Source organism: Phoenix dactylifera, chromosome 14, assembly GCF_009389715.1.
Source record: "Phoenix dactylifera cultivar Barhee BC4 chromosome 14, palm_55x_up_171113_PBpolish2nd_filt_p, whole genome shotgun sequence".
Lineage (NCBI taxonomy): Eukaryota > Viridiplantae > Streptophyta > Magnoliopsida > Arecales > Arecaceae > Phoenix > Phoenix dactylifera.
In genome coordinates this window covers 8,213,192-8,238,579 of record NC_052405.1, presented here as the reverse complement: position 1 = coordinate 8,238,579, position 25,388 = coordinate 8,213,192, and the positions used below count along the sequence as shown (strand labels likewise).

Genomic DNA, 25,388 nt, shown 5'->3' with positions numbered 1-25,388 from the left:
AACCCTACTACAGCACGTACGACACAAGGGCGGACGGCTGGTGATTTCTCTTAGTAATAATTTTTTTCTTTTTCTCAGTTTTCCTATACCAATAATGCACGGATTATAGGTGATTTTCTTTAGTTGGAAGAAGAGCAGTAATGGATCACTCTCTTTCAAGGCCGAAAACACCATCTTGGCCAGCCACTCAAAGGATACAGCTCTCACACGCTCACTCGCAACCCCTAGGAATCCACAAAATGGAGGAGAGAGATAATAGAAAGAAGGAAAAAACCCACAAGAGAACTCTCACGAATCTATAACTAAAGGATCTCAATTATCTCAAGTATAATTACAATAAAAGTCCAAATGGGTATTTATAAGTAGTACAAGAGGAATCTTTTCCTCAACTTTCTAATTTGGGATTCCAAGTGCTATTCTCACTCGAAGAATCATAACTACTAACTTTCCTAATAACGTCAAAAGTTCTGAAAAAGAAAGTTTACAAAAACCAAACTCCCTAAAATTAACTAACATCAAACTTTCATAACAAAACAAAACTCATGTTGGGTTCCGAGATCCATACACATGGGACCCACGACCCATGTGGCATGTGCGTCCTAGGCACTCTGACATCATACTCCCCGAGCTGGAGAAGATTTGTCTTCGAGTCTAGGTCTTCTTTTTGTTTTACAAGAAGCTTAGATTTTATAGAAACAACTGAGTACAGTAACTGTAGCACGTCCGAACCTGCCTATGTTATGATCATCATTTATTGCAGTTGAGTCACAATACTTCTCGTCATTGCTAAGGGATTCTTTTCAGGCTTCAATCCTAAAAGATATCATGTTATAGTTCGCTCTTCGAGCTCCTAAATGTTACACCAAAAATCTCTCATGCTCACTCGCAAACCCTAGAAATCCACCAAAAGGAGAGAGAGAAAATAGAGAGAAGGATAAAACCCACAAGAGAAACTCTTACTAATCTATAACTCAAGGATCTCAAGTATCTTAAGCATGGTTCGCCGTACCAGCCTGAACCGGACGATACAGAATATACTGTACCATACCAGTTCAATACCGGTACCCGGTACGGATGGCGCACCGACACTTGGTACGCCAAAAAAACTCTATACCATACCGTATCGACATAGTGCTAGTGTGGCACCAGTACAGAAGCCAGTACTGAGATGTCGAACCTTGATCTTAAGTATGATTACATGAGGAGCCCCAATGGGAGTATCTATAAGTAGTACAAGAAAACTCTTTTCAACTTTTCAATATGGAATTCCAAATTCTATTATAACTCGAAGAACTATAACTACTAACTTTTCTAATAACATCAAAAGTCGTCAAAAAGAAAGTACACAAAAATTAAACTCCTTGAAATTAACTAACATCAAACTTTCCCAACAAAACAAAATCTAGGCGCTCCAGCAACTTGTGCGGCTGCATAAGGGACCCGTGACCTATGCGGCTGCATAAGGGACCTGCGACTTGTGCAGCCGCATCTGCATCCTAGGCGCTCCAGCATCATACTCCCCTAGTTGGAGAGGACTTGCCTTTGAATCTCGGTCTTCTTTTTGTTTGGCAAGAAGCTTAGTTTTCACAGCAGTAGCTAAGAGTACTGTAATTGCAGCACATTTTAACCTGCCTATGTTATGATCATCATTTGTTGTAGTTGAGTCACAATTCTTCTCATCATTGCTAAGGGATTCTTTTCTACTACTCTCTGTTTTCTCTCTAATTTCAACTGTTGAACGCCTGAACCATTTCCAATTGTTTGTTGAGGCTTCTATTCTTCCAAACCAGCCAAAGTAGCCTTCGATATATCTGAATGTTGTTTGGCCTTGTCTAAAGAAGCTAGATCACCTAAGTCCTTCATAATACTTGGTTTGTCCTTTGTTGCAGAATCTAAATCATTTTTTTTCTTCTTTGTACTTGGTATCTTTTCTTCTTATGAAGCTAAATCTCCTAATTCTTTTATATCACTTGGTGAAGAGACTGTAGGCAAAGAAGAATCATTCGCATCCTTTAGAGCACCAAGCATAATCTGCTCCCCTAATGAAGCATGATCAATTGAATCCTTAATAACGGTGTTAGGCATTTCCTATGATACCAATTGATGCTAAGGACATGTTGAACTTGGAGGGTGCCGACGTTTTCAATACCGAACTTCCCCGATTGGATGCTCCATCTATATATCTTGGAAAGCATGAATTTACTTGTTCTTAGTTGCTGCTTCTCAACTTTTGTTGCTAATTGTTTCACGTCGTTCAACATCCAAGAGGGTTGAGTTGCAAGACCTACTCAATTTCAGGCTTCAATCCTCCAAGATTTAATGCTATAGTTTGCTCTTCTGGCTCCTTGATGTTGCATGCCATGAGAAGTTGCTCGAATTCCATTGTATACTCTTTTACGGTCAAGTTCCCTTGCCGAACATTGTGAAGTTTAAGAAATTTATTTTAGCGATAATCTTCGGAAAGAACTTACATTTGAGTTCGTGATGCATCTTATCCCATGTTCAGATCATGCCACATCCTTCATGCTCACATCGTCGCTTCAAATTTTTTCACAAAATTTCTTAAACTTGATGCCGACTCAATTTATATGTCGATCGTCGGAAATTTTTGTTAAACTTGAAGACACATTCAACGGTGTGGAGTCAATCAATGAACTCGTCAGGTTGCTGGCAACTCAAAGTCGAGGATATCTCTTTTGATACCGAAGTCACAAAGGTTGCAATGTGGTCTTCGTTCACATTAGTGCTGAGCATTGAATGCTGAATCAGCCCGTACCGGCTGGTTTAGCCCATACCGAACTGATACCGGCTCTGACCGGTCCAATTCGGTGTTAAAAATCGGTACCGGCCAATACCGGTTCCAAATTTTTTTGGGGCTTTTGGATGCGTGAACCAAGCCAAACCAGTGGTATTGATACGGCATCGGTCTGTACCGGTCCGATCCGGTACCAAACCGGTACCAGTGCCCACCGGTATGTCAGAACGATCGGACGGCGGACCTTGGTGCTGAGTATCTTTTTCACTCGATGAAGATACTTTTCTATTATGTAACAGATTGACATCCTCCATTTCTTTATTGGAACACTCGTTTTCATTATTAAAGGGCTCTCTATTAGAGTAGTGATTGGAACCTTGGCAATGCTGGTATTAATGTTGCTCATCATTGACAAAGCTATTGATTTTCTAAACAAAGCTATTGATTTTCTTGTCAAAGTTGTTTAAGCTGATAGCGCAATTCATCTAATTTGAAGTCTCACAAATCTTGCTCATGTTCAACACTCTTCGACATTGCAGCGGTGGGCGGCATCTTGAAACCTCTGATACCAATTGATGCCGAAAAGTGTTGAACTTGGACTGAAAACTTGAAAGAGGAAAGGTATGTCGGCGCAACCAATTGTGGCGAGGTAGAAATCCTACTATGGCACATACCACAAAGGGGCTAATGGTAGTTGGAAGAGGAGCAAAGATGGATCACTCTCTTCTAAGGCCGAAAACACCATCTTTGTCGACCACTCCAAGGATACATCTCCCACATGCTTATTCGTAAATCCTTAAAATCCACCAAAATGGAGGAGAGAGAATGGAGAGAAGGATAAAACCAACAAAGGACTCTCATTAATCAATAACTCAAGGATCTCAAGTATCTCAACTTCTCAAGTATGATTACAAGAGGAGCCGCAATGGAAATATTATAAGTAGTGCAAGAGAACTCTCTTCAACTTTCCAATATGAAATTTCAAGTCCTATTTTAATTCGAAGAATCCTAACCAAGCCCCACAATCTCGGTACCAGGTACCATATCGATACCTTACCTTTTTTTTGGTATGATGCAGTATATACTTTATAGTGAAATAACTCTTTAACCATATTTTTTAATTTTTATCTCAGTACGCCCGATATAGGCTGGTACGCTTCAGTACGGATCGGTACGCACCTCGGTATGCCTCTGTACATATCAGTATGCCAAGGTACAAGGTGGTATGGCTTGGTACGGGATGGTACGAGGCTTGTACTGACACAAAGTTGAGTTTCGTACCGAGTTTCTCTCGGTATGGTATGGCACGCCCTGTATCAGGCAGTACGGGGCAGTATGGCAGACTACGATCCTAAATACTAACCTTCCTAATAAAATCAAAAGTTCTTCAAAAAAAGTACACAAAAATTAAATTTTCTAAAATTAACTAACATCTAACTTTCCTGCGACAAAACTTATATTGGGTTTTGAGACCCATAGTATGGGACCCACAACATGTGCGGCAGCACAAATACGATAAATTGATAACATGATATAGGAGGAGAAAGGAGTTGGCTTAATTCACACAAATATATGATTACAATTTCAAGGAACAAGCTCAAGCTGCATTATAACTACCAGAAACCATGTAAACAATCGAAAATAACATAAAATGATAAAAATGAGAATATCAGAGCTGGCTTAAATCACAACCAAAAATATGATATAACTACAAATCTACAATAAACTATTTCAAACTCCACGATATCAATGAAAAAACAGGTAAACATGCGACAGCAAGATCCGCCGTACCGGTACCGATCGGCGTATCGGTGGCAGCCCGGACCGGTACGAAACCGGTCCCGTACCGGTTCGTACCGGTGGCGTATCGGTCCAAACCGGTGGCGTACCGATGGCGTACCGGTCTCGTACCGGTCCGAATCGGTCCCGTACCGGTTCCGTACCGATTCTTCAACAATAAACTACCGGTACCGGATTCCACGCTGATTTGGTACCGGTCCCAGGTCGGACCGGTACGTACCGGCCCGTACCAGCCGGTACGGACTGATACGGCAGACCATGTGCGACAGTAACATGAAAATTAAGAATTGATAAGATAAAAGCTAGCTTATATCATAGTTCATTATGACAGAAGACATTACGAACAATCACAAGCTCCAGAACATTTGTTGAAAACCAGAAAAGAAAGAGGGAAGACAAGGTTGGTAAAACTTGGTATCACAGTGTACAAATATGTTAGCTAAAATATAAAAACCAAAAATTAATTACCAGCAACCTAGGCAGCAACTATATCATGTTCGGAATAGCTAAAAGATAGCCACAGGAAACATAAGAAGAAAAGAGGAGTCAGAATTTCCAAAAATAGTCACCCAGTATTTTAAACCAAGAAATTATAAAAGGTGGAGGCATGGTATGCTGAACCGGCCTGTATCGGACCGGTCCGGTATAGCAGTAGAAAACGGTTCCGGCCCTCAGTACTTTGAACCAAGAAATTATAAAAGATGGAAGCATGGTATGCTGAACCGGCCTGTATCGGACCGGTCCGGTACAGCAATAGAAAACGGTTCCGGCCCTTATAGGGCCGGAACCAAGTGGTACGAAGGACATACTGGTGCGAACCGGAGGTTCGTACTGGTACAAGCATGGTACCACCTTGTACTGGTGAGAACCGTACTGGTGAGAACCGGACTGGTTCGCACCGTTATGCCTTAGGGCACTTTGTGCAATTTTTAATGCCGCAGCGTGCTATGGCGTTGTCCACAAAGCGCCGCGCGCGCGCCGACCGATACGCCTACCGATACCCATTCGGCTTACCTTGGGTGGAGGAGAGGATGAAAGGGTGTGGGTTGGGTGTGCAAAGATGAATATGATCCTCACCAAAAAATAAGCCATATAACAGGAATTGGTCACCCACAACTATATATATGATCCTGACCCCACAGGTGACCAAAGTTGACATATTACGAACATTACCTTTATTGTATTTTTTTTATTTCAATTATTTGCAACAAATTAAAATTTCTATTTCTATTTTCTTGAGGGAAATACAAAAGTTACAATAGAGTAATATAACTAAATCGTGCCATTTTTACAACCTATTACCAGTCCTAAAATAAGCCACTGATCTTAAACCAGGAATATTCCTGGTTGTGGTACGTCTATAATGGATAAAAAATTACCTTGCACTCATTTCAAGCTTGGACCCGTAACATTACCGAAGCCTTACAGACACATCAGAAAAATCACAACTGATTCTGAAGACCTCAGAGAAACAAAACAGATTTCCAAGGCAAAGATAATGAGAAAAAAAAAGGTGAAGAAGAAAAGGTACAGTGTAACAAAAGAAAAAGAAGAAAATATATGGTACCAAAATATGATTTGATGTGATTCCCTTCTTTTGAAAATTACAGAGCACAAAAAGTTCATAACTTGCTAATCCATCAGAACTACAGAAGAAGTAGGAGATGCATGATTTGTTTAGAAAATGAAGTAGGTAGAGAATTTAAGTATATGTTTTAACATTTGAGGAGGGCTGATGTCAAGCTCTAGAAAAGAAATTATAAAATGAGGTGACAAGCATACAAGAACTACGAAAACTTCACCCATATGCTAACAGAACAGAAAGCTAGCAGATTGAGAGGTTCAAATACAACTCTGCTGACATCTTGAGACCTGAAAATCTAAATCCAGATAGATATAGTCCAAAACATGGAAGAAATATCTTTAGGTTGTCATTGATCACAAATAGAATTAAAACATTGCATTAATGATAAATATTAAGGCACCACATTGAGAGGCAAATATAGGTATAAAAAAAGTGCAAAGGACAAAGAGAAGACATGATGGATGAATATGTAGCCAAATAATACAAACTTTAAAGGAATATAATCAAAAGGAATATGATAAGGCATATCGACCTAGACCAAGAACCAAAGAGATGAACCACGACCTTACTGGCAATGACTGAAGTTCAAAACTTTTAGAGGATTTTTCCAATTGAGTCAGCAAATCAAATTTCAATGAAAGAAAAAATGAAGCCACTTGTGTCGACCTTTAAAGTTGTACTCTTCCCTCTCCGCATATCAGGTCCGATTGAAAGGAAAAAACATTGAATAGAATATCCAATCAAAGAAAAAGGTAAAAGAAAAATATGAACAAACCCTATAATGCTAGTGAACTGGGTAGAATTTGAGAAAGTATAGGATCAGGCAGTCAGGTGAGATATGGATGAATTAGAGAATTAGGTTCTATTTAGCACAAAAGTACATCAGAGAACTGCCCAGCCTCTGTACTTAAATGTTTTTCCATCACAATAGTGATTATCACAAATCAAACATATATAGAAATGAAGCAGTGCATACCAAAATATGCGAGGCACTTGATCCAGACTTCAGGCCAATGCCATAAGATGCAAAATGGGCCCATTCGCTAAGTTTAAACATCCACCTGGAAACAGGAAAACGATACAATATTGCTTCTTCTAAGTTACTAAGGACACAGGCAATTCATTTGCATATAGACTGAAGTCACTGATCATTTCCTAACAAGGGTAAGATTGAAAAGAGAATCATTATGTGCAAGAGCAATATAAATATCTCACCCATATGAAGCCTGCTTATCTGTTAGAAATCCTCCTGTCATAGACTGATTTCCAGTTCCCTCATCAAAACACAATGTCATATGTAGCATATCATTCATCTTGTCATACTTCCCAAGGTTCTCGCCACAGACGGGGCAGTTGCTGATAAGTGATTCTCTGCAATAATCATAAATTATGTTAAGTCATCCAGAAAGCAATAGAAGAATTATGATAATATAAGACATTGATAATTTCAACTATTCAATCCACCACAAGTGAAGCTTCGGGAAAAAGATATCACTTTTGAAAGCAAGGAAAAAAAATGTCACATGGATGTCAGTTTAAACTCGAAATCATTACTTTTCTTGTTGAATAGATAGAAGAATTGCTAACTCGTCCATGTCAACAACACCATCACCATTCTTGTCTGCTTGCTTGAATAGCTCTTCTTTCTAATTAATTGAAAAAAAAAGAATAGATATTACTATTTATTTAAATTCTATAAAAAAGAAGAGACAATGGCATGTGTATGAGAAACTACAAGAAAATAAAGATGCCTAGGCCTAGACCTTGGATGCTGCCACTTCATTGCCAAATGCACTGATCAATTCAGTGAACTCGGAATATGAGAGCTTGCCATCTTCATTGTAGTCCTGTCATCAAAATCCATGTGTCATAGAATAGTGCAACATTTGCAAAAATGGATAAATGCCTTGGTTGGTTCTATTACCTCATGCAAAATCATAAAGTCACAGTCCGTAACAAATTTTTGTTGGACATTTGGTTTTGGGTTTCGACCTATTTAAGCATTGAAAACACCCTACAGTTCAACTCTTCTATCCCGGACTCCAGTTCAGGCTTCGTTTTACCCTGGAATCAACCTACTCTCACAGATCTTTTTGTCATAGAACTGGCTTTTTGTTAACAATCCTTGCACCAAACCATTCTTCTTTACTTTCTATGAACCCAAGGGTAATACCCTAGTGATGAGGAAGAACATGAATACATATCATGACTAATGTGAAACGATGCTGCGAAAAAAGTAAGAATCTCATCTATGAAACATGAAAATATACAGCATATAGTTATAATTCTTCAGAAAAAATATCTAACAATTTCCTCTTGGTGAAATAACCCTAGTACCCACAAAAGAATTATTTTGGTCATTTCTCAATCTTATGTAAAAAATTTAAGGCAATCAGTGAAGTGGAAAAAAAATAATAATAGATCCCCATGCATACTGACCTAAAGCAACCAAAAATATTGGGTCATTTCACCAATAGGAACAACTAGCTTGATGCTCCATTCAACCATTAAAATTATCCGATCACATGCATGAAGTGAGATGACACATTTTTAGTTTGAATAGCATTGATGCCAGTGAAGCATGAGAAACAAGAAGTTAAAAATCACTTCAGTGATATGGCTGTTGAAAGATACCATGTATCTCTTAATATTTTAGGTACATGCAAGGTTCGCGGTACCGATGGTACCGACGTACCGGTCGGCTCCGGTATCGGTACGGTACCGTTGCCGAACCGAGCCGAACCGAGGCCGTACCGATAGGGTACATTTAGCGACCCATCGTCTTTTTTTTTTTTTTGGAGTTTTTTGGATGTTTTTACTTCCAAATGATTCAAATAATGAGATGAAGAACATAAAAAATTTTCAAATTAAGATGCAATCAATTACATACGTTTAAATCACTCTCGAATATCTAAAATCGGGTCGAATGGCGATGCTTCTCGTCAATATCTGGATCATCAGCATAATATGGAGGCAGATCAACCCATCCCTCTAACCAAGCAGCATTGTAGTCTTGTATGCTCAATCCTCGAGGAATGCGCGTTGGATCATAAGAACTCTCGGATCTCTCGCTGAAGCTCTGGCTCTGAGAGGTGTCTTGATAAGGGGCCCATCCGAATATGCCGGCACTAAAATCCGATCCGTAAGATCCTCCGGGCTGCGCAGGATAGTAGCTACCGGAAGATGACTCTGATGCACCATATCCATAGGCTGGCTGAGGCCGCGGATAATAGGAAGACTCGGAACTTGATACATCAATGGATTCGACTCCATATGGAAGGTCATCTGCAGCGGCATCCTGGCCTCTTGAACGACCTCGAGGAGCTCTTCTTCGATATGCAATGGTATCTGACCGGCCTATATCAGACGGCCTACCGTGGTCCGTATCTTGTGTAGCATGTGTAAACTGAGACTCACCGGTGTATCGAAAACCTCCCTCCGGCTGTGTCTCATAACTAGTACCATACTGTCCTCCACTTCCTCCATGGCTAGTAGATCCATCACCACCAGAATCTTCATCGCTGCTGGTCCAAGTCTCCTCCTCGACACTCTCCATTGGAGCCCTTTCCTTTCCTTTTCTTGTTTGTTGGGATTGACGCCCTCCTGATCGAGTCGACTGGGTAGTAGAGCGTCCTCGTCCTCGTCCTCGCATGAGAGGATCATCTCTCTGAACCGGAGCATCGGACCAGTCATGCGGTGACTGGCTCCCCTCTAGCCACGTCATATCAGCTGTAGGAGTGCGTGGAATGTTGCGCTCAGCCCATTGCTGTGGATCGACCATAGCCTCGGTGGCTATGATACTGGCTGGTCGTGGAGGTGATCCCGGCTCATCAAGCTCGGGCTCCTGCTGCTGGGCCGCAAGCCAGTCGAGCATAGGATTATCATCATCATCTGTAAAAGTTCTATAGATGGGATCTGCATACTTGAGCTCCACTTCCTCTTGAATGCATTTTAGCCTCAACCGTAGATTGTAGTGCACATAAACTAAGTCGTTGAGGCGCTTTTGTGTCAAACGGTTCCTTTGTTTGCTGTGGATGAGGCCGAAGGTGGACCAGTTGCGCTCACAGCCAGTCGAGGAGACCGTTTGGGAGAGAATCCGGATAGCTATCCGCTTAAGATTTTTTGCGGATCCGCCAAAATGAATCCACCATTCAGCTGCAAAAATATTGAAGATAATTACATTTTATATATATGATGGCCTCATAGTTGAAGATAATTCAGATGCAAAAATGTCTTGCAGATTTGTATTGTACCTGGATTCATAGTTGTCTTGCTCACGACAGCTGGTCGTTGTCCAAAGCTGTGGCTACCCTCTCTAAATAATTTGGTCTGTGGAAAGAAGCTTGTTGTAGTATGTCAATAATATAAGATCTGATATATTTACATATGTTACTAAATCATAGTTACCTCTTCTATACATAACGCGGCGACTTCTGGATCAGGCTCCATCTTATAAATAACATTACGCAAAGCATGAAGAAGTTCATCATCCATACCAATTCCACTCTCGTACTGAAACCGGGGATTCAGATAGTATGCTGCACATAGATGACACCATCTTAGTATAACTATACAAATATATCAATCAGTATAATTATCAATATTATCGCTTACCTGCTAGATGCAAATCCCTACCCATTTGGGCTCCCCACCGCCGCTCAATGATGTCGATGTACTCCTGGACATGGGCTACATCTGCCTCCATGATCTGAGCCTTTGCCTTCTCCATCATGTGATACAAAAAGCCCATCTGGGGATACCTCTCGCTATCCACGGCCCGCAGCACTTCATATAATGGTTTGATAGCCTTGACTATCGCATTGGCCCGCTGCCAGAATGACTGCCTGCTTACCAAGTCTTCCATCCTGCTTCCTTCAGTGCCGGCCTGGGCATATCTACTTTCCTGCCACTCGGGACTAACAAACATCTGACGTAGGGCTCCTTTCTTCTCGATAAGGCTATCAAGTGCAATGTAATTCGTAGCAAACCGTGTGACTCCTGGTCTAAGAATTTCTCCCCCTGCATACCTTCTCATTAATGAAAGAACCCAAGTATGGCTATAAATATACCTGGTGATGCGTTGGGCTATCTCCACCGTATGTTGCACCCTACGGATCTTTCCAATATCCATCAGGATGAGGTCGATGCAATGTGCAGCACATGGGGTCCAGAAAATTTGTGGTCGCCGCTCCATCAAGACCTGCCCGGCCAACTTATATTGCGGTCCGTTATCAGTGACGACCTGCACGATATTCTCCTCTCCAATCTGATCAATCACCTCCTCCATAAGTCTGAGGATGTATGAGGCGTTGTGCACCTTATCCGAAGCATCAACTGACTTGTGGAAGAAGGTCTTCGTATCACAGTATGTCAGAAAGTTGATGATGGCCCGCTTTGTCGGACCGGTCCAACCATCACACATCAGAGTGAGCCCATATGTGGGCCACTTGCTTTTATATGAACCAATCCAATTCTCTAGCTCTTCCTTATTGTTGTCAAGAAGCTCACCGTAGATGTCCCTCGGACCTGGAGGATCAACACCGGGACCGGCAGTCTGTATGGCAGAAATGGCAGACTTGTAGTATGTATTGTCTGCAGCATTTGCTGGAATGTGGCTGAAGTGGAACCAGGATCCAATAGCTCGCCACATATCCTTCTTCTTCTCCTTCTTCCACATTGTGTCTACTCTTTGCTGCTTCGAATCTCTTCTGGGGAAGGCATGCGGATCTACATCATGGATTGACGCACCTGGTGGAATCCCTCCGAAAGACTTCTTTCGGCTACCAAAACCACCCAGGATAGATGCAATCCGGCTACGTCCTCTGCCCTCGCCCTCCCTGACTGATGTTGTCCTTTGAAACTCTGGATCTTGTCTGCTTCCACCAGAACCGGCGCCCGACTCAAAAAACGAGGGCCCAAATCGAGCCCGATGCCTCGCCACCTCCTCCTGCTGCCATCGATCATCCAGACTCGCCCGCATGGCAGCCTGGATCTGTGCCTCCTCCTCATCTGGACCCTCGGCCTCCTGTGACTCCATCAAATGATAGGAAGGTGCTTCTGCAGCTTGGCGTTCCACCTCCGCTTTCTGCTTGGCAGCCCTCTCCTTGGCTGCTTTGATCTCAGCGAGGTTTTTCCTCATCAGCTGACGGGTCGTCGGTGGGCACTCCGAGCATGCAGATATCTCACGAGAATTACCGGCTAAGTGCTGCTTTAATCTGGTTACTCCTCCTCCTTTGAAGCACTTGTGGCAATAATTGCACTGAAACTGGTGACGTTCACCGAGCATCTTCCCATGCTCCCAGCCAATATTACGCTCTTGGGGTTGCCCTCTCCTTGATGGCTCCATTCCTACGACCACATTAATTTTTTTCAATTTTTATTTTTTTGTAATTAAAAATTAATTTTTAAATTTATTAATTAAATTATAAATTATATAAATTCTGTAAAAAACAGTTAATGTCATTGAATCATTGAATCATTTCCTAATTTTTGGCAATTAAATTAAATTATATATCAACAACATATAAAAATTTCAAAACGAAATGGAATCATTGAATCATTTCCTAATTTTTGGCAATTTTTGACTTAATTTTTTTAAGCAATTTAAATGAAATATTAAAAAAACAATGTAGGGGAATTTTACCTTATTTTGTTTTTGCTGGATTTTCCTTCAAGAAAAACGATGCTCTCCGACCTTTCTAATTTTTTTTCATGCCTTTGTCTTTTCCTTTCTCTTCTTTTCCTCCTCCTTTCTCTTTGCCTTTCCTTCACTTAGTCTTAACTCTTAAGCTCATGCACTTGTGGCTTCAGCCTTCAGCATTCGGTTGGCTTTTATAGCCAACCGTTGGGTCACTGTGGCACTTTGAAAAGTGCCACTGTGAGCCACAGCGCGGCACTTTCGAAGTGCCGCGCGAAGTGCCGCACAAAGCGGCACTTTCGGCCGCATTACCCTTCTAAACAGAAATTTAAACCTCGAGTTTTCAAAGTGCCGCACAAAACGGCACTTTGAAAACTCAAAGTGCCGCACACTGTGGCACTTTGAAAGTGCCACAGTGTGGCACTTTCAAAGTGCCTCAGAGGCACTTTGAACCAGTGCTGTGGCACTATCATAGTGCCACAGCGCTGGCACCTCATTGCCAGCACCGAACCGGTGCGAACCGGCTCGGTTCGCATCGGTTCGATCACGTACCGGTGAGAACCGAGCGGTTCGCACCGGTATGGGCATGTACCGGTGCGAACCGCCTCGGTTCGCACCGGTACGTGATCGAAACCATCGGTTCCGACCCATATTGGGTCGGAACCGATTTCCACACTGGAACCGGACCGGTTCCAGTCGGTACCGGTCCGGTTCGGGCTGAACCGACCGGTTCAGGTCGGTTCAGCAGACCCTGGGTACATGTCTCCACTCTTTAGGGCGGGGAGCAAGAACATAATGTTAATCCAGCTTGCTGATGTGTATACTAGTTGTTACCAAAATTATCCATCACCTAGAAGTTGCTAACAGAATTTCTAAGAGAGAAACTGTGAGGACCCCATAGTTGTGTGTTTAGTTCCATATTGGGTGTGCTTGGGGAGGTCTTGGGTTACTGGGTACTTAAATAGGGCCACGGATTTGATTAATAACCTTCTAGCTAGTCTTTTTAGGTAAGGTCCTGGGTTGTTAATTGTTACAAATGGTATGGTAGTATAGCTGACTGAACCATGGATAATGTGGCTAGTGGTCACTACAGCACAAGCTCTTTCAGGGATGACCATGAATCGGTATGGTGTTTGAGATTAGATCCTTGCCCTAGCACAAACATCAGAGATTAAACAGCCTAGAGCTTGTGAGGGCCCGCGCAGATATATGTCTAGTCCTATATCAAGTGCACATTAGGGAGGCCTTGGATACTTAATCAGGGCCAAGGACGCTAATTAATAACCTTATGGCTACTCTTTTTGGGGGAGATCCTGGGTCATAACTTGAAATGTCCTAGTGACGACGCCCAAAAATCATATAATTTCAAATAAAGTAAAAGCCATGAAACCACTTAAACATGGAGTACAGGAGGAGATACCACTACAGCTAAGACACGACGTGCAAAGGCTTTTTCTGTTTCAATTGGATCCTGCCATAAAGTCAATAGCATGATAAGTTAGAACCGTTACATAATTTTGGAAGAAGTTTGCATTCAGCACCAAGAACAACGAGGAAACATGATTTGTTAAGTATGTACCTCGACATAACATGAAATAGAAATGCTACCCACTATTGTGTTGGAAGATGATGGATCTAATAGGCTAAGTCCTTCAAGGTTATCCTCTGAATCCTGCAAGAACCAAGAAGAAAAATACCCAAAAATATATAACAATGAGAATTGGTCAATAAACAGGACCTACAATGAATGAAGGAATAGTTAAGAATGAAACCAAAAACAATTCGGCACGATCCCAAAGAGTTGCAAAGTAGATGCACATATAGCGACATTTTGTTCAACTATCTGTACAATTCATGAAATGCACACAGAGTGACATTTTGTTCAACTATTTGTACAATTGATGAACTCATCACCACAGAGAAATTGTCTTTATATTTCAAAATTTGGTATTATCCTTTTCTCAACAATTAAAATAACTTGTAGTTTTATATTCTATACTTCTCCTTCTCTAATAAAAAATGATACAGCACAGTACAGGAAAGATCTAAACATGCTCTTGTAAGGAGAGGGGCTTGGAATTGGATAGGCCTAACATAATATTGATGGAAGTTGTGAGAAAGAGTGTATATATATCTATGTTTTTTGTACAATGGGGACACCAGTTTAGCATCTAATAACAAGGCTATTGTTAAATTATGGTGCTAAATAAGTTGAAAAAAAAGGTCTCAGAAATCAAAGCCACTTGTTAGCAGTGAAGTATGAAGAACAGTATTTGTTATTATTTTCTATTTTGCCTTATTTTCTAAACAGGGTGCTTAATGCTTGCCATTACAACTACCATTGTCGAAAGTCTTGACATGACAAATGATCAAGATGACATGATTATTTCCCTTGAACTCACCAAACCTACATAGATAACAGAGCTAATATTGGAATAAAAATTCATTACAAAAAGTGAATCATTCCGTATGGGTAAATTCCACCCACTTTCACTGCAAGTATAAAACTGAGAAGAAAGCAATGAAATCTAAGGAAGATAAAGTAGTAGGTATCATGACACTTCATATGTTGGACCAAGGAAATGCAGACGAAGGCATTAGAGAAGAAGAAAGAAAGACAATCATTTAAGCAAACATGATATCTAGAGATAAAGAAGCAATGGGAAAAGAGAATTAGAAAATGCATTATAAAACAATCAAGTGATATTACCTCACTGAGGACTTTCCAGAGATCAATTTCACAATATCCAACCAGATTGTTCCTAGATAATCTGTTTGTCTACAAAATAAAGATAATATTAAAACAGGAAAGATTCATGACATGTATACAATACTCTGAAAATTTCACATTACTGTTGTGAACATACATATAAGTTTCTTTATTTTCAACAACACATTTTAATATGAAATGAGCTTTTTATATGCAGCCAAATCAGTTATTTAATTATTAGAACCAAGAAATGAGCTGAACTAATCAAATATATTATGTAACCAAAAAAGTTACAAATTTATAAAATAAAGGAGGAAATGAGAAATGCACTCATAAGAAAGACTCAAAATGTTACTAACTGCATAGATGATGGTTGAAAATTACAAATGAAAACATTTCACACACTTTTATTGGTTAGCTGTAAACAAGTATTAGAGTGGCATTAAGTATAGAACAGCAAAGGCATTCATTAAAAATCCAATCAACAGTTGCTTTCAGAGTACCAAACAAACTCCCAAATTAATATGCCTGTCGATAGTCAAGGTGCAGTAGAGCGAATAATATCCTTAACCATTCCAAGATGATAGCATACCTCAAATACAGATATGCGTGCAATATGAGGTCCATTTCTTTCCAATATAACTTTCTTTTCCTACAACAAAAGTTACAAAAGGTTAGCAGCTTTATTTTTTTCAGATATCTATGTACACTAGATGCGAAAGTCTCTCAAATAACAAAACTAATGACTTAATGTGTGAATGTTTTCATGTTTTGCGTTTAGTTAGAATTTTCTAAAAATCATACACGGGGACATCCTTGTATCTTGTACATGTGCACATAGTGAATAATGAGCTAGAACAATGCTCCTTAAGTTTATAAAATTTGATAAAATGGTTGTTAACTTTTATATTGCACTTGATGGCTTTCACATAGAAATTTCAAAAGTAGATAGGTGATGATGATGGCATTAGGATAGTATAAAGTGTCCCAAGTTTGCAATCATGGTAATGGATTATGTACCAGTAATGTGCTGATACCATGTTGGTACACCTGGTACGGGGTCTATTCGACGTACCAAGACTCAATATGCTCCCTCTGTACCGAGTCTCGATTCAATAGTGATATTATATGATACGCCTGGTATGGGGTGGTACACACCGATACGGCAAACCTTAGTCCCAAGTGGTTGACACATTAAGAAAAACCCAAAATGTCCAAGTAATATTGAAGGGTTAGAGTTTAAATTTTATTAGTGCACGGCCACAACCACAGCCACGATGTTAACCATGATCTACAATATTAAATTGCTAAAAAAAAAAATTTATAAGATTACAAGGTCTTTTCCGTATGCATTGAGTAGCCATGACATGGAATCTCTTGTGGCAAGATGAAGTGTTCTAAATAATATGGTTTATAAATGTCTAAGCCTCTTGAATTTTGGTACATGTATTATGTCCTACTTGGGATTAATAATGGGATTCTCAATTCATAGGACCCACCAAGCAATTTGCCCTTTACATTTATTCATTATTATATTCCAACCAAGATCCGTTGAACTGGTAACGAGATCCATACCGATCGGCGGATGGGTCGGTACGGTACCGAACCAGTACCGCACCAACACATAGTACGCTTGGGCGTCCCAGTTTGTAACCGGCACACCGAATTTTTTTGAGTTTTTTAAGTTTAATTAATTGGTAATCAATCTTTCTCAACTTTTTCAATAATTTTAAGTCTAATTTGATTTTTTTTGATGTCTTTTGATGTTTCTATGATCCTGTTTTAACCTAAATGATACAGCTTGTTGTTTTAATGTGATACAAAATATAAAATGATTAATAAGATGTTGCATGCTATAAGAAGCAACATGAAATATTCTAAAATCAACTAGTGAGGTAAAAATTATAAAATAATACAATCAAATACATATATTTAAAGTACAACATACATACCGATATGCAAAATTTTGTCGAGTGGCAATATCTCTCATAGATATCCAGATCATTAACATAGTCAGAAGGCACATCAGCCCACTTCTCTAACCAAGTGGCGTTATAGTCTTGTATGTTCATCCTATAAGGAATACGCTCTGAGTTATAAGCACTCTCAAATCTCTTGTTGAAGCTCTGGCTCTGAGAGATGTCATCTGGCTGATACAACGGTTCTAAAAGGGCCTATCCGAATAAGTCGGCAGCAAAATCTGATCCGTAAGATGCTCCGAGCTGCGTAGAGTAGTAGCCACTAAAAGTTGCCTCAGACACCATATCTATATCCGTATCCGTATGGGTCATAGGCTATTTGTGGTTGCGAGTCATAGAATCTAGTATACAACTTGGAATCTAATACGTCTATGAATCTTACTCCACGTGCGAAATCATCTGCAACTGCATCGTTCCTCTTAAATGACCTCGAGGAGCCCGTCTCTTATATGCAATCGGATCCTTGTGGGCTCTACCAGATCATGCACCGTGGTCCCTATTCTGTGTAGCATGCATAAACTGAGACTCACCGATGAATTGAAGACCATCCCACGGTTGTCTCATAAATGATGGTCTCATGTCCTCCATTTTTTTCTCTAGCCAGCAAATCCACGGCCACCAGAACTGTTATTCCCAGTCTCTAAATCTGAGTGAACTAGTTCCTCCTCCGCACTCTCCATGGAGGCTGCAGATGCCTTTTGTTTTCTTTTTGGGTTTGCTGAATAGCTGTCTGCTTACCCTTCGTGCCCCTCTCTGCCTGGCTATGTTGGAGGATGGATGTCATATAATATATTTCGAACAGAAGAGTCGGTCACTACATGACTTCTTGTCTGAGATATCTTTTAAGAGATATGATCGAAAGATGCTTAGACGAGGCCACTACGCAATCCGAACGACTCGGTTGGAAGGGTGACATCCGTCCTTCCAACATAGCCAAACAGAGAGACATAAAGAGTAAGCAGACAGAGAGTGGCACGAAGGATAAGCAGGCAGCGAGGGGCACAATGCGTAAGAAAACATCTACCCAGCATACCAAAAAAAAACAAAAGGCTTCTACAGCCCCCATGGAGAGTATGGAGGAGCTAGTTCACTCAGATTCAGAGACCAGGAGCAACAATTCTGGTGGACATGGATCTACTGGTCAGAGGGAGAGTGGAGAACATGAGACCACCATTTATGAAGCAGTCGTATGGTGGTCTTCGATTCACCGGTGAGTCTCAGTTTATGCATGCTACACAGCATAAGGACCATGATATACGATCTACTAAAGCCCGCTAGGATCTGATTGCATATAGAAGACGGGCTTTCCGATATTATTTAAGAGGACACGATACAGCTGCAGATGACCTCGCATGTGGAATAGGATCCATAGACGTATCAGGTTCCGAATCGTATATTGGATTCTATTATCTGCAACCACAGGCAACCTATGACCTATACGGATATGGATATGGATATGGTGCGTCCGAGCCATCTTTCAGTGGCTACTATCCTACTCAGCCTGAGGCATCTTACAAGTCAGAATTTTGCTGCCGGCTTATTCGAATGGGCCCCTTCAGAGCCATTTTATCAGTCAGAGGATACCTCTTAGATCCAGAGCTTCAGCAAGAAATCCGAAAGTGCTTATAACCCAGAATGCGTTCCTTATAGGATGAACATACAAGACTATAGCATTGTTTGATTAGAAGGGCGGGCCGATGTGCCTCCTAACTGTTGATCCGGAAATCTACGAGAAGTATCGCCATTCGACGAGATTTTAAATATCAGTATATATGTTATACTTTAAATATATGTAATTGATTGTATTATTTTATAATTTTCACCTCACTAGTTGAGTTTAGGATATTTCATATTGCTTCTTGTAGCATGCAACATCTCACTAATTATTTTATATTTTGTATCACTTTAAAAAAACAAGATGCATTATATAGGTTAAACCGAGATTATAGAAGCATCAAAAAACATAAAAAAATATCAAATTAGACTTAAAATCATTGAAAAAATTGAAAAAGATTGATTGTCAATTAATTAAACTTAAAAAACTCAAAAAAAAGCGTGCTAGTTCCGAACTGGCACGCCCAAGCTTACCGTGTGTCGATACGGTACTGAACCAGTACCGTACCAACCTGCCTGCCAACTGATATGGGTCCAGATACCGGTTCGGCGGACTTTGCTTAAAACCTTATAGTTAGCCATCTGCTGTAAACCTTATCCATTCCTTTACCCTCTTCTTCTGCCTCAACATCAAAACAGACCCTTTCATCCAAGGTTCGTCGTTGTGTTACTAGACCTCATACATATATCCTACTGGTACAATGTCGTATTTTCGATATAGGGGTCAGTTCAGTGTACCTAGTACACGACGATATATAACAGTACGGCGAACCTTGCTTTCATTCCTCTGAAAGTGAAAAACTGATCCTAACCCTAAATCATAGAGTTGTGATATATTATACTCTAAGTTCTTGCACACCCTTTGGATCATATCCCCTAAACTACCAAAGGCTTCCTAGCAGCTGATCAAGAGACATCTTTGAACCAAATTGCTGAGTGGAATTAAACTTGAAGAGCCTCTCAATACTTGAAGGTGACCATAAGGGGACAAGCAACCTCATTTTGTAGATAGTTTCTTGAATAATGTGCCTACTTCAGCTTTCTATCAGTAGAAAAGTGATTCATTTGCTTAAATAATCTAAATCTGATCTAAGCTTCATTAATTTTAAGTCACAGAGCACTAGATTGAAATAAGATCATTTACTTTCAGTTTGTTTTCATTTACATGTTTTGCGTTGTAACATCTTAAGATAACATAAAGATTCTAAGCCCTCTAGGTTGTCCTACATCATGTTAATAAGACATTGATCTTCTTGCAGGTGTAAGCACTTGAAAAGAGCTCTCATACCATTACATCTCCAAAACCAAAGACATTTTAATTCCTCACTGCCAAGCTTAGCAAAATCTTGTATATGTCCAATAGAATTCATGAAATGTAGCACATAGCAAAATCAATCACCACACAAGAAAAAATGCAGATTCATTTTATAAGGACCGATCTGATAACATTTGTCATTTGGGTGGTAATTTACTCCGCCCCATCGGGTACTCAATTCGACCCAACCCTAACGGGGCGGGTTTTACCCAACCCACAGCGGATCCAGGGTGGGTGTAGGTAATGGTAAAACAAACCCGGTCCAGATACATATAACTCTTTACAAATCCCCTCTCCACCCTTTACCCTAGTTGCTCCACTTGTTAGAAAGATTGAACATGTGAAAGGTTACATGCTATGATGCTTAGTTCTTTTCTTAGTCTACAATTCTTATTTTGTTTAATATTATATGAAGTACCAATATTTATTTTTATATTCTTTTTTTGCTTGATTTGTATCCAAAAAAATATTTTTTGTGCCTTTACCCAACCTAATCCATCGAACCCGCCCTGCCTTGCCCCGCCCCGAGGTGAGAACGAGGCAAGTACGGGTATTTGCCTACCTAACCCATTGTCATCCCTACTATAGTTTGGACAAAAATTGAGTGACTTGGAAGAGACACCAGTAACCTCAATATTACAAGATTAACGCTTTGATTTAGCAAGAACAGCTAAGATTGGCTGTCATCAGTGGTGGTCTAAGGTTTATCATTAGGTTCACTTTGTTATCAGACACGTGTTTTCTTCATTTGTCTCTAGAGCTAGTGTTGCTTGGATATGGATACAAGAATCAGAATAGGCATCCAAGTATCTGACTCGACAAAAACAAAAAAGAGAGAGATAGGGTTACATAGGATAACATATAAATTTAACTAAATTATATATGTATACCTTTAAATATTTACTGTTTAAATATTAAAAAGAAAATGATAAAAAGAAATCATTTGTTAATATCTTTCAAAATATATGTTTCTCATTCTAACTTCGCAACTAATTTAAAAATATTAGCAAAATAATATTTTGCAAAGTTGCTTCAATACCTACATCTTTACGAAATTTCGAAAAAGCTACAAGCCTTAAAGCTCTCTAGGGCAAAGTATATTCTTACTGAGACATTTCTTACTGAAAAAGGAGCAGGATCATTTAGTATGGAAATCAATTGAAAAGATTGATAAGTTATTACCGAGGGATCAAAAGGAGTATTTATATATATATATATATGTTAGGTTCTTGATTCTTGAAAAGATTGATGCAATGCAAAGACATAATATTTAGATGAAAATGAATTGGCTTTGCAAAGTCTTTCAAGGTATAGTCCTGTTGTCTTGACTAAAAATGATGGAGTGTTTTCATGAGCTTTCAACTTTGCACGTGCAAAACTAAGTTCTCATGCTTGAGCCTTATAACTTCTTACATTTATCCAACAAGAACTATGCATCATGGCATAAAATCAAGGTATTCAAAGCATAAGACATGTTTTAGAAGATAATATTGAAAATTACAAAGCATAATTAAGAGTCAACAAATTATTTCATCAATAAGTCAAAAGGTACTTCAGCATGTAAGTGTGTTAACCGTATTTGACATTTATTTAGAAAATATAAATTGAAATATCACACTCATGCTAGAAACGAATGAAGAAAATTTAGTAATTCAATAATGCATCAGTATACTCACTGATCTCCAAACAGGCTTCTCAGTACTGCAGCATTGCTCACGTACAATCACATTATATGGATCAAAGGAAATTGTTAGAAGTAACTTAAAAGAAAGAAAAAAGAAAGTAGAGAAGGAAAATTCCTTACGTGGTAGTAGTGAAATATCTAACAAATGTCAACAATAAGGATGCCAAGGAAGAAAGCCTCATGATAAGACAAATAATATTACATAAAAAAAATAAAAAAAAAATTAAGCAAGAATCGGTGATAATTACAAACATTCGTTTCTTTAAATATAGAAACACTGAAAAGTATTACCTAAGCTTCAGACAACATAACCATGTCCACAAGTCTAGAACAAGAATAAAAAATGGCATTTTGCTAGAACATATACTCAACTATGTGGGTTATTTCTCTTTTTAGTGCTCTCGGACTTGCACACTTCTATAGAAGAAGGCATTGCTTTATCCAAAAATATAATTTAGTTAATTCTATTTTCAATCATGTATTATTTAGCTTTTGGATTGTATTGCGTGCCTCTTGGATGATCCTTTGCCAAAACTCACCTTCCTTTTTACATAGACTCATTTCAAGTCGAGGGGTGTTATAGAGGGTAACTATTTGGCTATATCTTCCATTTCCAAATTACATTTGGAGGAAACTACTCAGATCATCATCATTTTCATTTTCCTGGGTTCAAGAGTGGAAGCCAAGATGGCACCATGAAAGAATAGAGCAGATTTTATAATGGATTACCTAGTAGCCATTGACCCTCTAGAAATGATGTTGCAATACCAAACAAGTAAATCAATTTAAAGGCCCATCATACAAGCTGGCCTACGTCTTCTTTTCGGGCCTATGTTTGGTTATGCACCTCCCTAGTTTTCTTTTCTTTTTCTCTTTGAGAGATTGTATTTTGTCACTCTCCTCTCTCCTTTCTCTTCTCTTTCGTTTCCTTTCTCTGCTTTTTTTCTTGTTCTTCTCTTTGTGAGGATGTAATCCTTGATTCTCTTAATGGAACTTTTGGGCTCCAGCTCATTTCCTCTAAAAAAAAAGAGGCCCATCATGCATTCATCAAGCATTGAGGCATTTGAGATGAAAATCTTCATAGATCTTATCAGTTTCGCAAAGAAGAAATTGCCTTCATAAGTAGTATTTATTAGAACAAAGTTTACATAAACATGATAATGACATTTTTCCTTCTTCACAAACTTTCAGGAGCTTGTTGGACTACCAATGCAAAATAAGGAAAAGTAAGGATATTTTCATATTTACTTATTGTTCTGCTTCAATATATATCATGAAATAAGTTGACCAAATTTTCAACATGAAGGTTTTATCTAAATTTTATCTTTGGTGTTATTTCTGTCTACTTTATTAGATGCTTTAGTCAACCTTATACCACAAAAACTTTTAAGCTTTATTTTCAATACCATTCTCATGGAGGTAACTAGCTAATGGAGTTCAAGGGTTTAAACCCTGGTACCGGGACCCATCTCCATCTTTGGCCAAGTCCATCTAATATCGGAGCTGGTCCTGAATCGGTTTCAAATGATCACTATAAACAAGAAGAAAGAAGAAAAAACAAAAATAAATTTTAAAAAAGTTGTGCTCAGGGAAACATCGAGATGCAACGAACATGAATTCGTCCCTGTCAGGGCAAATTGGGAAAAATTTGGACAGCCCGGTTTGGAGAGACCTAACATCATGGATATGTCCAAGGGCCCAATCTTTCTCTAGTCCGATTGAAGACAACCGGGATAAATCAGGTAGGATAAGGTCTTGAATTCTTGTAATGAACACATTAGAGGAAGTCCATATATCATTATAAATTTGAAAATTCATATAGCTATATAAAGATTGACAGATAAATTCATCTTAGCTGTACTGCAAGTCGCCTTAGTAGGAAAGATGGCAGTGTTTTGCGCATTAATTGGTATACCATATGGAGAAATGATTACAATGTAATTGCCCAATTCGGTACGGTATAACATACCTTTAGGACAGACCTATAATATCTTTTAAAAAGTCAGAGCATCAAATCTCTGCTTCAACTTTTTACAACCAAATATAAATAATAAGAGATGAAATCTTAGTGAAAGCATTGTTTTCCATGAGAAAAATTGGGCGACATCCAATAGGCTGTTTAGGTAGAGATTAATGAGTCTATTTCTCAGGTTCAAAGACAGAACCTGACAGATTTATGTAGCACAAAAGATCGAAAGAAGATTATATTACACGTGGCCCTTTATAAGGGCAATGTGCAGTCCCTTTTAGCACCATTGTATGTAGAACAATGCCTACACAGGTAGCTTGCCTTCAGTGAGTATATATTCATCTAAATTTAGAGGACAGTAATATTACGCATTCTCAGATATTTAATAGCATCTAAATGTAATTTTAAGTTCTAATATCATCGGCCAGATATCAAGCATAAACTTCAAGATTGAGTTCGATCTACAGTCAAGAACACAGATAATAAAAGAAAACGCAGCTAATGTCCTCCTTCCTAGTATCTCAGTATCTCGTCATCAAGAACACAACATCGGATGTCCAGCAGGAAGTAGATTACAAAAAAACAGGACTTAACAGGAAAAAAAAATGTGAACCAAATCAAGGAAGTGAAAGCGATCAAGTTTCCAAATTCAAATGATTCAAGAACAGCACAAATGAGGAAGTTGAAAGAAACCAATAAAGCAAGAATTACAAAATTCTATGTCCAAATGATCCAAGAACGGCATACATAAAGCAAAAGCGATCAAATTCCACATTCCAATGACTCAAGAACAGCACAGATGAAGCATAGAACGAAATCAAGAAACCAAGAACAATCAAATTCCCATGTTCAATCATCCAATTCAAGAAAGCAAGAAAGACGAAATTCCATACTCAACTGATCCGATTTGTCCGTCCGATACGTCCGCTCCCCAAAAGACAAGCAGGCGAGCCACCGGTCCTTAAACTTCATCTCCGCCTGCCATTGCGACAACCAGGGAGTTACAAAGAAACGAAGTTCCAGTTCTCACCACCTTCACCGTTTCTTGGACATGAAAACAAAAAAATAAATGAAACATAGAAACGGGGGAGGGGGGAAGGAGGAATCTTACGCCGATAATCTCGATGCGCGCGATTCCGGCGAAATCCTCGGCAGCGAGGTTCTTGAACGGGAGCTGGTCGGAGCCCGAGCGGTGAAACCGGAGCCGGCGGCGGAACCGGGCGAAGCGGGACGGCACGGGAGCCTCGGCGGTGTCGGCGTCCGGGGAGGGCTCGCCGGAGTCCGGTCGCGAGCTTCCGTGGCCCATTCTCGTCTCTGGATGTGGAGTGGTTGAAGACGAG

At 39.6% G+C, this 25,388-nt stretch overlaps 2 protein-coding genes across 4 annotated transcripts in view; both read right to left on the bottom strand.

The window, feature by feature from the left end:
* Positions 1-25,388, bottom strand: part of LOC103720515 (phosphatidylserine decarboxylase proenzyme 2-like) — a 41,176-nt gene extending 15,788 nt beyond the window's left edge. For 2 of the 3 annotated variants that reach the window (XM_008810250.3, XM_026809780.2), the window contains exons 1-11: positions 25,160-25,386; positions 24,947-25,026; positions 22,072-22,096; positions 16,080-16,139; positions 15,488-15,556; positions 14,357-14,449; positions 14,198-14,248; positions 7,904-7,987; positions 7,695-7,786; positions 7,356-7,511; positions 7,117-7,201 (exon numbers count right to left, since the gene is read on the bottom strand). In XM_008810250.3, the coding sequence (XP_008808472.1) occupies positions 7,117-7,201; positions 7,356-7,511; positions 7,695-7,786; positions 7,904-7,987; positions 14,198-14,248; positions 14,357-14,449; positions 15,488-15,556; positions 16,080-16,139; positions 22,072-22,096; positions 24,947-25,026; positions 25,160-25,354 (990 nt within the window). In that variant the 5' untranslated portion in view covers positions 25,355-25,386. Of the gene's footprint in view, positions 1-7,116; positions 7,202-7,355; positions 7,512-7,694; positions 7,787-7,903; positions 7,988-14,197; positions 14,249-14,356; positions 14,450-15,487; positions 15,557-16,079; positions 16,140-22,071; positions 22,097-24,946; positions 25,027-25,159 lie in introns of all 3 variants that reach the window. The other variant, XM_008810253.3, reaches the window with a different exon arrangement.
* Positions 8,984-12,774, bottom strand: LOC120113033. The gene is made up of 4 exons (XM_039133530.1): positions 10,755-12,774; positions 10,548-10,678; positions 10,394-10,469; positions 8,984-10,295 (listed from the first exon to the last, which is right to left on the bottom strand). The coding sequence occupies exons 1-4, from the start codon at positions 12,484-12,486 to the stop codon at positions 9,052-9,054; spliced, it is 3,183 nt and encodes a 1,060-aa protein (XP_038989458.1). The 5' UTR covers positions 12,487-12,774; the 3' UTR covers positions 8,984-9,051.